Here is a 13,048-nt window from a genome sequence, read left to right on the forward strand (position 1 = left end):
ATGATCATAGATGATCGATCCATTAGTGTGGGTTGATTCTCTCTCACTTAATGTGTTCTCAAGCCTTAGATCCTTTTAGCCATCTACATTCTGCCTCCTTTCACAATGTAATACCTTGAGAAAAGGGTACTCTCTGAGTGAGTTATAGAATTGGGGTTTTGGACTTAGTATTGTATTGGTAGGAAATATCCACTGTATTCCTTTCCTGTTAATGCTTGTTTGCTGGTCATACCAAGGAACAGGGAGATGCACTTGAAACTTAATTTTTTTTTTTTCTTAGAGCTGGTATTTCCCAGGCAAATTCTGTGGTCTGTAAGCACTTTCCAGATAATAAACTGGCTTGTGGCTGTAACAAAAATGTAATTAGCAGGCTGATTTCTCATCTTAGGGCTCAAATGAGAGTGGGAGAGTTACTTTCTCAGTCTGAGTGGTGAGGTCCCTGGATCATAGTACAGGTGTCCATGTAGAGACAAACTTGAACTGGCTTCCTTTCCACCTGTAAACTTTGAGAGGGCTTCAGCAGACCCAGTAGTACCTCCCCTGCTCAGGTAGCTTGGCTATGCTGATCCCTGTGCTGTCATGTTTAACTCCTTAATAAGTGAGTTTGGGAGTATAAAACAATCTGCAGTTGCACACTTGAATTGCCTTTCTTAACTTCAAATGCTGTTAGCATTGTTCGTCAGGAGGCTATAGGGTACTAAAACAAATGACTAATGGGAGTTAATTCTACTATCTTTACTAAGTGAATATCTCATAACAAAACTTAAGCTTTGTCAAGACCTGTATGAATAAAAACTACACACCTATATGAATAAAACCTTCCCTTTCTGTTCTCTATGCATACATAGATGCAAACAAGCAGAAGCTGCTCTAATGCCCTCTTCATAGAATCACGGAATGGTTAGGGTTGGAAGGGACCTTTTAAAGATTATCTAGTCCAACCTCCCCTGCCGTGGGCAGAGACACCACCCACTAGATCAGGTTGCTCAAAGCTCCATCCAATCTGACCTTGAACACTTCCAATGACGGGACATCCACAATTTCTCTGGGCAACCTGTTCCAGTGTGTCACCACCTTCATTGTTTAAAAAAAAATAAATTCTTCCTTGTGTCCAATCTAAATCTACCCTCTTTCAGTTTAAAATCGTTGCTCCTTGTTCTGGCGCTACAGGCCCTGGTAAAAAGTCTTTCTTATAAGCTCCCTTTATGTATTGAAAGGCTGCAATAACATCTCCTTGGAGCCTTCTCTCCTCCAGGCTGAACAACCCGAACTCTCCTAACTTTTTCTGTTCACTTTGTTTTCACTTGTTTTGAAAAATTATAGTCCCTACAAAGAATAGAAGCTGGTACTTTTTTTCCTGTGCAATTCTGAAATTGTACGTAATAACTAAACTCAATTTGTATCAATTTCTTCTAAACTGAATGTCTTTACATGTCTAAGGAATCATTAAAATGCTTTTAAAGTTAAAATCTGCTGACTAGATTGTGCCTTTTGACAAGGTTTATTTCTTAGGTATTCTTGTCTGCCTGACACTTTTTTGTAACCTAGCCAAATGTCTTCAAGCAGTTGCTTTAGAGTTGCATAAGACTATGACTAACTCTGTAGTATTAAACTTGTTGTAAGAGACATGCTTTTCTGGCAGGCATCTGTAGGTAGACTAGAGGTACTCTGATTAACGTTCATACCACTTGTATTACATAAATGTAGTGATTATATGCATAAATAGTTGCAATAATTTTTGCTTTGAGTGATTGTATCCAGTCTGTATGTACGTTTTATGGGAGGGAAATTAGTTTAAATGATGTGATGCCAGGTGACTTTTGTTTTGTGAGCTTAACAGCTATATAAACTGTGACCACTCATCATGTTGCTATGGTGATTAGTGAATGCTCTAGTATATATGTTCATCCACAGGCTAGCTTTGGAGTTGTATAACCTCAATTAATTGCTCTTGAAACATTGCCATCTTTCTGATCAGAAACACTTGGTTCCATTCTGTACCTCTTGGAATGTGAATTGTATGCAGAGGAAGTAGAATAGTCACCCTAAAAACTTACTGTAGTGTATGTTGTTCGTCAAAATGCTGTATTAGCAATGAGGCGCAACATACTGTCTTTAATTCCGTTTTGACTGTGTTCCAAACAGAGGTTTATCGTAAGAAAACAATCCCTCAAATTCTGTTTTCCAGGATTTACTGCTTCTTGGAGCTACAGCCATTGAAGACCGCCTGCAAGCAGGTGTTCCAGAAACAATAGCTACACTAATGAAGGCAGAAATTAAGATATGGATTCTGACGGGTGACAAGCAGGAAACGGCTCTCAATATAGGTATCCATCTTTGTTTTCTCTGAATTTGTCTGGTATGTGACAGGTTACATACTAGATCTCCTGTGTGGGGCTTAAAAAAAAAAAAAAAAAACAAACAAAAAAAAAAAAAAAACAAAAAACCCCAAAAAAACCCCAAACAAAACAGGCCTGCTTTTTATAGAATGGTTCTTTGGTAGCAGACAGGCATATGGTAGCCTTCACTTTGGAGAGTGGGGGGTGGGTTTGGAGTGAAGTCTTTACTCTGAGTGTCAGGCTAAAGGGACACTTCTGCTCTTGGCTCTTAAGTGCAGTTCTTGTATGGAGTGAATAGGTAACTCTGTGTTCTGATAGAAACTGGAGAGCTCAACCAGACCATAATGTTTCGGTTATACTGTGCATTATATCAAACTGTTCTACAGCTTTTTTCTTATCTTACTGACTGCCTTTTCTGGAGTTTGGGCTATGATGGGAAACATGGTAATACAAAGCGTATAGTTAAAAATTCTTGCAAACCTTGTCTGTGAAAGCAGGTGAATGCTTGAATAACTGCTCGTGCTGTCACCTTATGACACATCTGTTAGTCAAGTGTGTCATGATTGTTAGTGGAAGTGTTGCTGCTATTGAGTGTATGGATAGAGTTTGTTTGGTTTGAATAATCATATTGAATATAACCCATAGGTATGGGTTGTTTTATCAAAGCACAATATGGATATTCTTGTCTCAAACTTGTTGATGTATCTTAACATACAAACTGCACTCTTTGTAATGCAAAAAAATCTTGCAATGATGTGAACAAAAAGTACAAATTAAAGTATTAATCAGACAGGTGTGGTTGGGTACTGATGTAATAGAATGGTAACCTGCTTAAGACGTATGTGTTATCTGTTTTTGCAGCATAAAACTAGATAGCTTTTAGCACTGTAAGTATAGGTTTGTTATTAAAAGTGGCCCTGAAACATTAGGCTTCCTTTAGCTCATAAATGTATCTGATAAAGTCAGTCTATATACCCAATTCCATTTGTAATTTGTCAAATTTAAGGCCAGGCTGGATGGGGCTTTGAGCAGCCTGGTCTAGTGGGAGGTGTCCCTGCCCATGGCAGGGGGTTGGAACTAGATGATCATTAAGATCCCTTCCAACCCAAACTGTTCTGTGGTTCTATGATTAAGTACATGGATTTTACTGTAAGGCTGAGCTGAACTGGGGGTAGACATTGGAATTTCGATCTTATAGCAACTAGATGTTGTGCTCTGTAGCACTTCTGCTGTTGGCATTGAATGTGCCACAAAGTAGGTCGAGTAAGTACTCCAAATTTAAACCCTTCAGCCTCATTCTCGCTGTCGATGCTTGCAAGGTGGGCAACCTGGGTAGCTGTCACAGAATGCTGTGAGCCGATTTGTGAGCTATGCCTATGCTGGCATTGTGCCATAGCCCTTCACACAATGCTAGCAGCCTCCTAGGAGAGGGGCTGCCGGGTCTTAACACTGTCTCTAGTGTGGCTGTGTAAAGTGCCATCAACAATTGCATTCAGATCTGCAGATGAGGTTGTTCGGAGGTATAGGCGTAGGTTAAGGTTATCCTTAACAGCTTAGGTTGCCTTTTGTTGAAGGAGCTATTTTTTCAGCCTTCTCAAGCTCATGTTGACTTCAAGATTCTCTAACTATATGAAGAATGTGACTGGTGATGCTCTTTATATATAGAACTGCATGTACATGGGTCTGGATGTATTTCAGGCTCCTCCTGGGATAACTGTGATGCTGTGTAACTAAACTTATATCACCTTTAGCAAAACTTCAGGCATTTGCTATTTTTCTTTTTTTAACTTTTTCTGCTTTGATTAGACTGGTGGAATTCCAGAACGTAGTCTGCTTGACGAGAATTTTTGTTTACTTATGAAAACGGAATCAAGTTTCCTATGTCTTTTTTGAAGTTGGTACCAAGAGATGAAATAACTTGCTGAACTAATACAGTTGTAGTAGAAATAAGGTAGTTGGCTTATGTAGACAATTGATTCAAATGCTAGTTACCTGGTTTGAATCACTGTCTGCAGCTTTTTCTTTCTTTAAAAGCAGTTATCAACTTGAGAGGCGCGGAACATCTTTTGACAAATTAAAAAAAGCTACAGATATTGGCATAAATATCTGAAATAAGTTGACATTAACTGACAGCAGCTAGCCTGAACACAAGTACATGAGCTTTACAGCAATTACTTACCGTTAAGGAGACTAACTTCCATCTTGTCTCTAAAACTTTTTTTTATATGATAGCAACTTGAAAAGAATCAACATCTCCCTTAGAACTTCTGAATTATCACTTTTAGTGTACAATTTGGGAGTAAAACTCTGGAAACTTAATTAGCTTTATGTTCAAGTTGGCTTGAAAGTACAAACGTGGCACCCAGTTTTTGTATGTAATCCATTAAAACTGTAATAAACACTGAATTTAAAACTCAGTACACATGTACGCTTTATGATTCAGGTGTAAATATGCTATCTGGGCAGTAAAAAGTGTTTTCACTTTCTCATTATGTGTGGAGGTTATGCTTATGGACCCTTGCTTGCTGTATGGATATGTACTGAGGGATATTGGAGCTCTTGACAGCTGCTGGAGTACTTTGTTCTTCCAGCTTTCTGTTGATTCTTTGACCTTCAGATTTTGTGTGTGTCTCTGTCTCTTGATTGCATTACTCTGAAGAGGAATGCTTGACCTTCTTGTGGAGTGGTTGTATGCCTTCACTCAGCCATGTGCCACCTAATAGTCCTGCAGGTGAGGAGTGTGTTCCTGATAAGCTTTAATACTGATCAACCATTTGAACTCTCTACCTGTAGAAAATATGAGTTTCAGGTTCAGAAACATCTTTGAGCATGATATATGGTCTTCAGGGTTTTTTTTTATCAGTTGAAATTGTCCTTAGCCAGTGTCTGCAGACAACTCTAGGAGGCTTAACAGTGTTCTTGTAGGTTCATCCTTCTCTTAAAACAATCTGCAGACTCTGGATCTCCTTTGCCTTTCAGTGAGGGTGGGGAAGGCAGATTTCTATTTACCACTGTTCTGGTGCTCAGCAGGCTCCCAGAAAATCAGATCTTATGTATTTACAGCCAATAACTTCCTCAGTAACAGATTATTTTTTTTTTCTGGGAATGGGGATTAAGTGTTTACTGAACTTGATCCCTCCCTTGAACAATGAATCAATCCCTACAGTTGAGCTAAGTGCTCTTACCTGGAGTATGCATTCACAGCTGCGAGCACTGCCTTACAGTCATAGAATCACAGAATGGTTTGGGTTGGAGGGCATCTTAGAGATCACGTAGTTCCAACCCACTGCCATGGGCAGGGACACCTCCCACTAGACCAGGCTGCTCAAAGCCTCATCCAGCCTGACCTTGAACACTTCCCATGATGGGGCATCCACAACCTCTCTGGGCAATCTGTTCCAGTCTCACCACCCTCATCATAAAAAAATTTCTTCCTTATGTCTAGTCTAAAGCTACCTGTTTCGTATAGAACCCTTGCCCCTTGACCTGCCACTACCGGCCTTGGTAAAAAGTCTTTCTCAGTCCAATCTTTCTTATAAGCCCCCTTTGTATATTGAAAGGTCTCCCCATATCCTTCTGTTCTCCCGGCTGAACAACACCAACTCTCTCAGGCTTTCCTCATAGGAGAGGAGTTCCAGCCCTCTGATGGCTTTTCTGGCCCTCCTCTGGACCCAGTCTAACAGGTCCAGATCTGTCTTGTGCTGGGGGCTTCAGCAATGGATGCAGTACTGCAGGTGGGGTCTTGTGTCCAACTTCTCATCTACCAGTATCCAGGTACTTTTCAGTAGGGTTGCTCTCAATCCAGTCATCCCCCAGTCTGTGATTGGTACTTGAGATTGTTGCAACCCAAGGGCAGGACCTTGCACTTAGCCTTGTTGAACTTCATGAGGTTTGCATGGGTCTATTGCTTAAACCTATCAAGGTCCTTCTGGATGGCATCCCTTCCTTGTAGCATATCAGTTGAACCATTCAGCCTGGTGTCATCAGCAAGCTTGTGGAGAGTGCACCAAATCCCACTGTCTGTCATTGAAGATACTGAATGGTATTGGTTGCGGGACTGACCCCTAGAGGCACTACTCATTACTTGTTTCCACTTCTACATTGAGCTGTGACTCTTTGAATGGGGCCATCCAGCCAATTCCTTATCCATCTAACAATCTGTCCATCAAACCCTTATCTCTCCAATTTAGAGGCAAGAATACTTCTGTTATGGTGAGCCATGATTTTTCAGTTGAGGGAATGGTATCAATGTCAGCATGCTTGCCTGTCTCCCTATGTGAAGTTTGAGCAGGGCATATGTGCCCTCTAAACACAGTGGATAATCATTCTTGCCTCAGATGCTGGATTTTGCCTGCAGTACGAGTGTGCCTGTGGGCTATGATCTTGAACTCTGGTTCAAGCAATCTTTCTCCCAGGACACTTGAAGGGAAATAAGTCCCAGAAGTACCTGATTCATCTGCTTTGTGGACTTAGTCAGACTTTTAAATTAAAGAGCTAGATACCAACTTACAGGTGTGGATTGACATTTTATACCTGGCTTTGAACCAGCAGTTCATCTTGCTCTACTCAGCAGCACTGAGAAAAACACTCCCTGATCCTAGAGGGTGTATTTTGCCTTGCCATGTTAGTACTGTTAGTAGCAACTATTATAGAACTTTAAAATATTATGACAAATGTAACTTGTAGTCTCACAGTTGCCAGTTACATTGCTTTACGCTAGTGCTAGATTTTAACATCTTCATAGTCTTGAAATTTTATATAATGTATAGATCTCTTATAAACCATTGTTAGGCTTGACTTGTATCCTTCTATTCTGATACTGATCTCCTTCCTGTTTAATGTGATGACAAGATGCGAAATGATCTCAATTGCAGGATTAGTTCTTCTGACTCTGACTTCCAAGATGCACAGCAGAGCACCTCTGTTTTCCACAGGTGGTTTTTTCCAGCTCCATTTGTTGAGTGCATGTTGCTCGTTTTGAAAGAGGTAAAACGAAAGAGTGAGCAGTGGTTTAGAAATTACAGCTTGCTATTGCAGCTGCTGTTCCAATCAAATGCTACTAGAAAATCCTTTTGAATTAGTTATACTGAATTTGTAACAGCCTGCTGCAGAAGGCTGGTGCCGTTCCCTGGGGAAAGGATAACCCCGACATGGAGGGAAGTGCTTAAGTCTGTAATAGTCTCTCTTTCTCTTCAGTAAAAAGAAGGAAGTGGGTCTTCAGCCTGGGACTAACTTTTAAAAATAGCAAATTGACTTTTTCCCAAGTTGTTTTGTCTGTACCTGTTGAAGCTTCATTACTCAGTTCTGTGCTACCACCTAAGACTTATTCACAGGCAGAAACAGAGGCTATCTGTAAAGCTTTCATGTTGGAGGCTGTGCTTAGTGAGAATATATTTCATTCTTTTCCTTACAGGAGTGTGTGAGTTCAATGCCCTTCAGTATTGTTCTCTAAAGCAGAAAGTAAACCTTAGCTTGTTAACACAAATAAGATGAAAATGTATCTGCAAGGTTGCACCTGATATTCATATTCCATGCAGCTGTGAAATGGAAGAGAAACAAAACTTGTGCAGATAATCAAACCTGCTGCCTTAAAGTGCCTGGCTATATGATATAAGCATGCCTTCCACAAAGGAGGATGAGGGATTTGCTTTCTTGACAGAAGTCGTTCATGCAGGCGTGTTAACCCTTAATTAGAAAAAATTCTGTAGCCTGAGGAAATTATTTGCATTGCAGTTGATGAGCCAGTATGGCCTTCCTAAGGAATCAAGAATCCCACAGAACATATTCATGCTTCAGTTGTTCTCTTGTTGTTGTGAGATATATAGAGAGACACTTAATCTTTTTTGCATTGACTACGCTGTTCTGCTTTTGAACATGTCAGCCTTGCAGTTGTTCGTCGCTGGGATGTTATTCTTGTACTACAGTAGTCTCCATTTAAGAAAAGTAAAAGACTTCCTGAGTCCTCATTTTATGACAGCAGTTTCTTAAACTTGCTGTGATTCACTTCTATACAAAAGCACAGTAGAAATACAAAATAATTCTATTGTATTTCCTTTGTCTGTGTAACTTAGATCAACAATAAAAGGTATGTGCTTCAAATATACAAATTCTCTGCTGTTTTATGGAGCCACATGACTGCCAATCCCAAAAGAACTCGCATGAGCTTTTGGGATAATGCAGTGGGGTCAATCTGATGCAAGCTTGCATTTGTCTCTGGAATTAAACTGTATTCTGTAAATGCTAAGTATATATATCCTGGATATGACTTTGTCTCATGTTGGTGACAGTTGTGTGGTAGAGGAACGTCCACTTCAGTGACATTGAGTGGTACTGCAGTCACTGTCTTTTACTGTTACAAAAAACTCTTGAGAATTTTTGCTTTGGTGTCCTGGCAAATGTACAGAACTGCCTTCTGGGTGCTCTTCTTTCATGCCTCAGTCCTACTACACTAAGAGTAATCTAGTAAATAACTTGGTGCCTATAGGAGTTGGCAGGGGCTCTGTGTGGGTCTGTAGTTTTTGATGAAGCTCAGGACCTTCCACGCTAAACTCTGAGTAAAAAATGCTCGTATAACCCAAGCATGGGCTAAGGGGACTGGGTAGCACCAACTGGTTCAATATATATGCTTCCATCGCTGCAACTGCATGTTCAGATCTGTTCCTGTGCCATGTTGTAGGCAACTCTGCCTTCAAGTAGATTTAAAAATCAAAAGTTTAGGTATAAAAATACTTAATTTTGCTGTAGGGATATGGCCTATATTTACTGCATCTAGTTAATACATTGTTTTCTTTGGCTAAAACATCTCAAGTGATGTATTTGAAAATGCAGGTAAAATGCAGCCCCGATTGCTAATAAAATTGTCAAGCTGGAGTGTGTCCTATATGCCAATGCTTCCAGTAGCCTGCCTGATAGGAGTGACTGCTCAAAAAGTAAATCGTAATCAGACATACAGATGCTGATCTTAAGGTTTAGCTAAACTTTAAATATTCTTCCCAAAAGTAAATCCTTGTGTTGTTTTTCTTTTTCTCTTGCAGGGTACTCTTGCAGACTCATTTCACAGAGTATGTCTCTCATCCTGGTCAATGAGGATTCACTAGATGTAAGTAAGCACATTCTGGTGTAATTCTTGACAGGAGTAGGCGTTGTTAACAAAAGGGAAAGTTGTTGAGCTTTCTCATTTTATTTCTCTCACTTGCCTCTAAGGGTAGCAAGATAAACAATTAATGTGAAAACAAGCATGGGTTGTGCAAAATGTACTCCTGAGATCTCCCGTTACAAGCTGTACAGATCAAACTAAAGCCTTAGAACAAAAAACTAATTAGGTCCATGGGTTTGATTCTGCTGCAAACTGGTAAAAACTGCAGTATGCAATCAGGAATATAGTTAGGCTTTAAGGTGTAGATACAGGAGTAACATGTTTGAAGAAAGGAAAAAAACCCAAACAAGCTACAGAAGTCTCATTTTGACATAGTAAGCTATCTTCAGCGTTGCATGAAACAGCTGTAACTAAACCTATGCCTGAGCAAACTGCATTCTGAGCTTGCCTATGTACAGCTTTTGGGACTTAAAAATTGCATGCAAGTGGTTGCCATGCTCCTCAGGTATGTCCAGAAATTAACTAGAAAAATGATATACTTGCACATGGATCTTCCCAGAAGATATTTTTTCCAGTTTGCCTATTTCAGCATCAGTATCAGCATTTGATATAGCTTGCATGTCTGATTGCTATTAGAGGTATTTGTAGGACAGGTGAAAAGATCTATAATAGGCACCATCTGATACTTGTGTTTAGAGTTGGCAGTTCATCCTGCTTGACCGGATGAGAGATGCAAATCCTCCATCTTTGAGTATCAAAGGAGTTACTGGATATCTAGTGGAAGAGAGGAATACTATTGTGGCAAAGTAATCACCTGATAAGTGTTATTTTCCAGTTGTGTCTATGTGATTTAGTTAATGGCAGCCTTGATAGTGTTTTCAGCTCATACTCAAGTTTATTGTATCCTGTTGTGGCAGCTCAAGGCCTAGTGTTCTGGCTCACCAGAACTCGGGATATCCCAGTGCATCCAAGGGGAGATGATCTGCTTCCAGAGGCTGGATTACTAGTTTCTGTGCAGCATAATGCATCCTGATGGGAGCTGTCTCACTGAGTTCTAGCAACGAAGACCATGTTAGTTCTCTTACAGAAGTTAAGCTTTCTGTGTTGCTGCATAGTTAGAGACTTGTTTAAAAACTAGCTTAGGTAATTGTAGTGGGGTAAGAAAACTTCAGGTTTTTATTTTTAAACAGTTACTGCATTGTGTGTGTGTAGATTGGGGTATGTAAATTGTTTCAAGCAAGTATCTAAATGCCTTCCTTAAGACTCTTACCTGCTCAAACAGTTGTCTTCCACTTTTCCACTTCTGTATGGTCTGCCTTTAAGGGAACTATTTCCTTTTTGTGGGTTCAAAATACAGTGCTTCTGATGAGCTTTCTGCCATACTTAGCTGACTAGACCTCTTAACCTGAAGAAAAACGTGCACTTAGCGGTCTTTGTTTCGTGAGGCAGGAAGGTCAGTTGGTTTGGATTACAGGAATAAGAAAACTTGGTTTCTTTTTTCTTAAGGTATAGGGAACTCAATGCAGGAGAAGGAAAATGGTTATGCTTTGTTTTCCTTTTAAAGTTTCTTATGCATTCTGAAGCTCTGAGTAAAGCACAAATGAAATAAGATTCTTTTTTCAATCTGAATTAAAAGTAGTTCCTCTAAATTTGCGGAGAAAAGCAATGTACCTCTTGTGATGCCCATTGAGAAATACTAAGACTCAGATACAGATTCTCCATGGCTATAGCAAGGGGTGCAAACTGAAGACAGGACAGAAGAGGCTCTTGTTAGATTAGAGGAAGAAAAATAGAGCTAATGTTGCTTGGTATTTAGAAACCTCTGGAAGCTGAACAAGATAGTCTGCAAGTTATGTTATCTTGACTTTTTTGTTACTTATGGTTTTGAATGCAGTGATACAATGACAGATACATTTTTTGGATGCCTCTATTTGTAGTGAATATAATACTGAAGGTGCTGATTAGTACAGTTTCAGTGCCTGCGTCTAAATTCTGACTTGAGTTAATTGGCTGAAAGGACCGTGAGAAGGCAGGATGAATAATGAAATGGTTTACTACATATGCCCTAATGGCGAGTGCTCCAACCATGGGATTTTCCTTTAAATGTCAAACAACAGTGCAGGTGGAACAATTCAAGGACTTTCAGTAAGAGGTAAAAATGAATTTGCCTTTTCTGGCATGAAAGGATGGATTTAAGCAATAAGAAGTGAGAAACATGCCTGAATGAATATCAGAATTTTTTTTTCCTCTCTCCCTTTCCATCTTCAGCAGGAGGAACACCTTGGCCCTGGCCTGTGTGTAGAACCAGCTCGGATTGATTGGTGTGATTACAGTCTTATTTTGTTTATAAAACTGACATAGACTTACTGAGATGCGTATCGTGTAGCTGTACAAAGGAATACACTTACATATATTACTGTAGGATTTTTAGACTCCAAAAAGGTCTGTCTTATTTTTAAAACTTGGTATTTTTTCCTTGCTCTAGGAAAGTAGAGGTTTTAGCTAATTTTACCTATGCACTTGAGGTTCTTGAAGTCCTATTAGATCGTTCTGCTTTTTAGGCAAGTCTTTGATTCTTCTCTTGAAACATGAGGAAATGGAGGCCTGTGACAGCTGCTTTTGATTCAGTAGATCCTATATGATGTTAAAATTGCTGCTTTAGCAAGAACTCATTGTGTGACTGTATCTCTTCAGCTTAATCTACTTGCAGTTGATGGGCTGGGTATGTGGGTTAGGGAGAAGGCATGCTGTCAGTCTCCTTATTCCCCCTTTTACGTCCCTTTCAGAGGGTCAGCTGCATGCTTCACAGCTTCAGTTGACAACTGCTGCCTCAGTATGTACATTAATTGTAAGAAGAAAGTGAAACCTCTTCCTCTTATTCTTGTCTTAGCACAGACCTACAGAAGCAAAAACGGCTGCTACAGAGGAAACCCAACAGGAAAAAGAAATAAAAGCTAAGGAATATAGGGCACAGAAAACACTGAAAGATGGGAACTGGTTTATTCCCAAGAGGGAATCTCCTATTTTAAAATACTTGAAGGCTTATGTCAATTCCTGTCTGAGTTTGGTAGCATATGCACTTTGAGGTTTTTATATATTCAACTTTTTCCCAAATATTAGCCAAGAAATACGAAGGAAAGGTAATGTGGGAACTGAACTGGGAGAAAACGTCATTGACCAAACCATCTCTTCTCACTTTCCTACATGCCAGCTTTGTAAATACTGTAGAGTGCCAAAACTTCACTTGGAGTGATAGACAAGACCCCTGTGGAAAGAAATTCATTAAATAAGTTAGAAGAGGCTAAATACTCCTTTCTGCATAAAAGGGAGTGTATGAAAGGGAAAAGGTGAAATATCTACCCGGCCACTTCCACTTGATAAATCTTGACTCCATTGCTTGGTTTCAGATTGTAGTCTTTTGAGACAGTGGGGGACGACAGGAATAAACAGTCATCTCTGCTGTTTAGGAGATGGAGACTAGAATCAGGTGAGGAATAGTAGGGCAAGTAACTATTTTCATAACTCTTAAGCTTTGTCTTAAGTATATGTGGTGCTCCTGTTTTGAGGTCTTTTCTTACTACTTAAGAAGCAGATCCTGGAAGTCTGGAAAACT

General features: G+C 39.8%; 1 protein-coding gene across 6 annotated transcripts in view; it reads left to right on the top strand.

Moving 5' to 3' along the window:
• ATP8A2 (ATPase phospholipid transporting 8A2) overlaps positions 1–13,048 on the top strand; it is a 344,031-nt gene that overhangs the window by 96,726 nt on the left and 234,257 nt on the right. For all 6 annotated transcript variants that reach the window (XM_074568973.1, XM_074568941.1, XM_074568962.1 and 3 more), the window contains 2 exons: positions 2,189–2,327; positions 9,374–9,438. In XM_074568973.1, the coding sequence (XP_074425074.1) occupies positions 2,189–2,327; positions 9,374–9,438 (204 nt within the window). The remainder of the gene's footprint in view (positions 1–2,188; positions 2,328–9,373; positions 9,439–13,048) is intronic.

The sequence above is a fragment of the Larus michahellis genome, chromosome 1 (genome assembly GCF_964199755.1).
Source record: "Larus michahellis chromosome 1, bLarMic1.1, whole genome shotgun sequence".
Classification (NCBI taxonomy): domain Eukaryota; kingdom Metazoa; phylum Chordata; class Aves; order Charadriiformes; family Laridae; genus Larus; species Larus michahellis.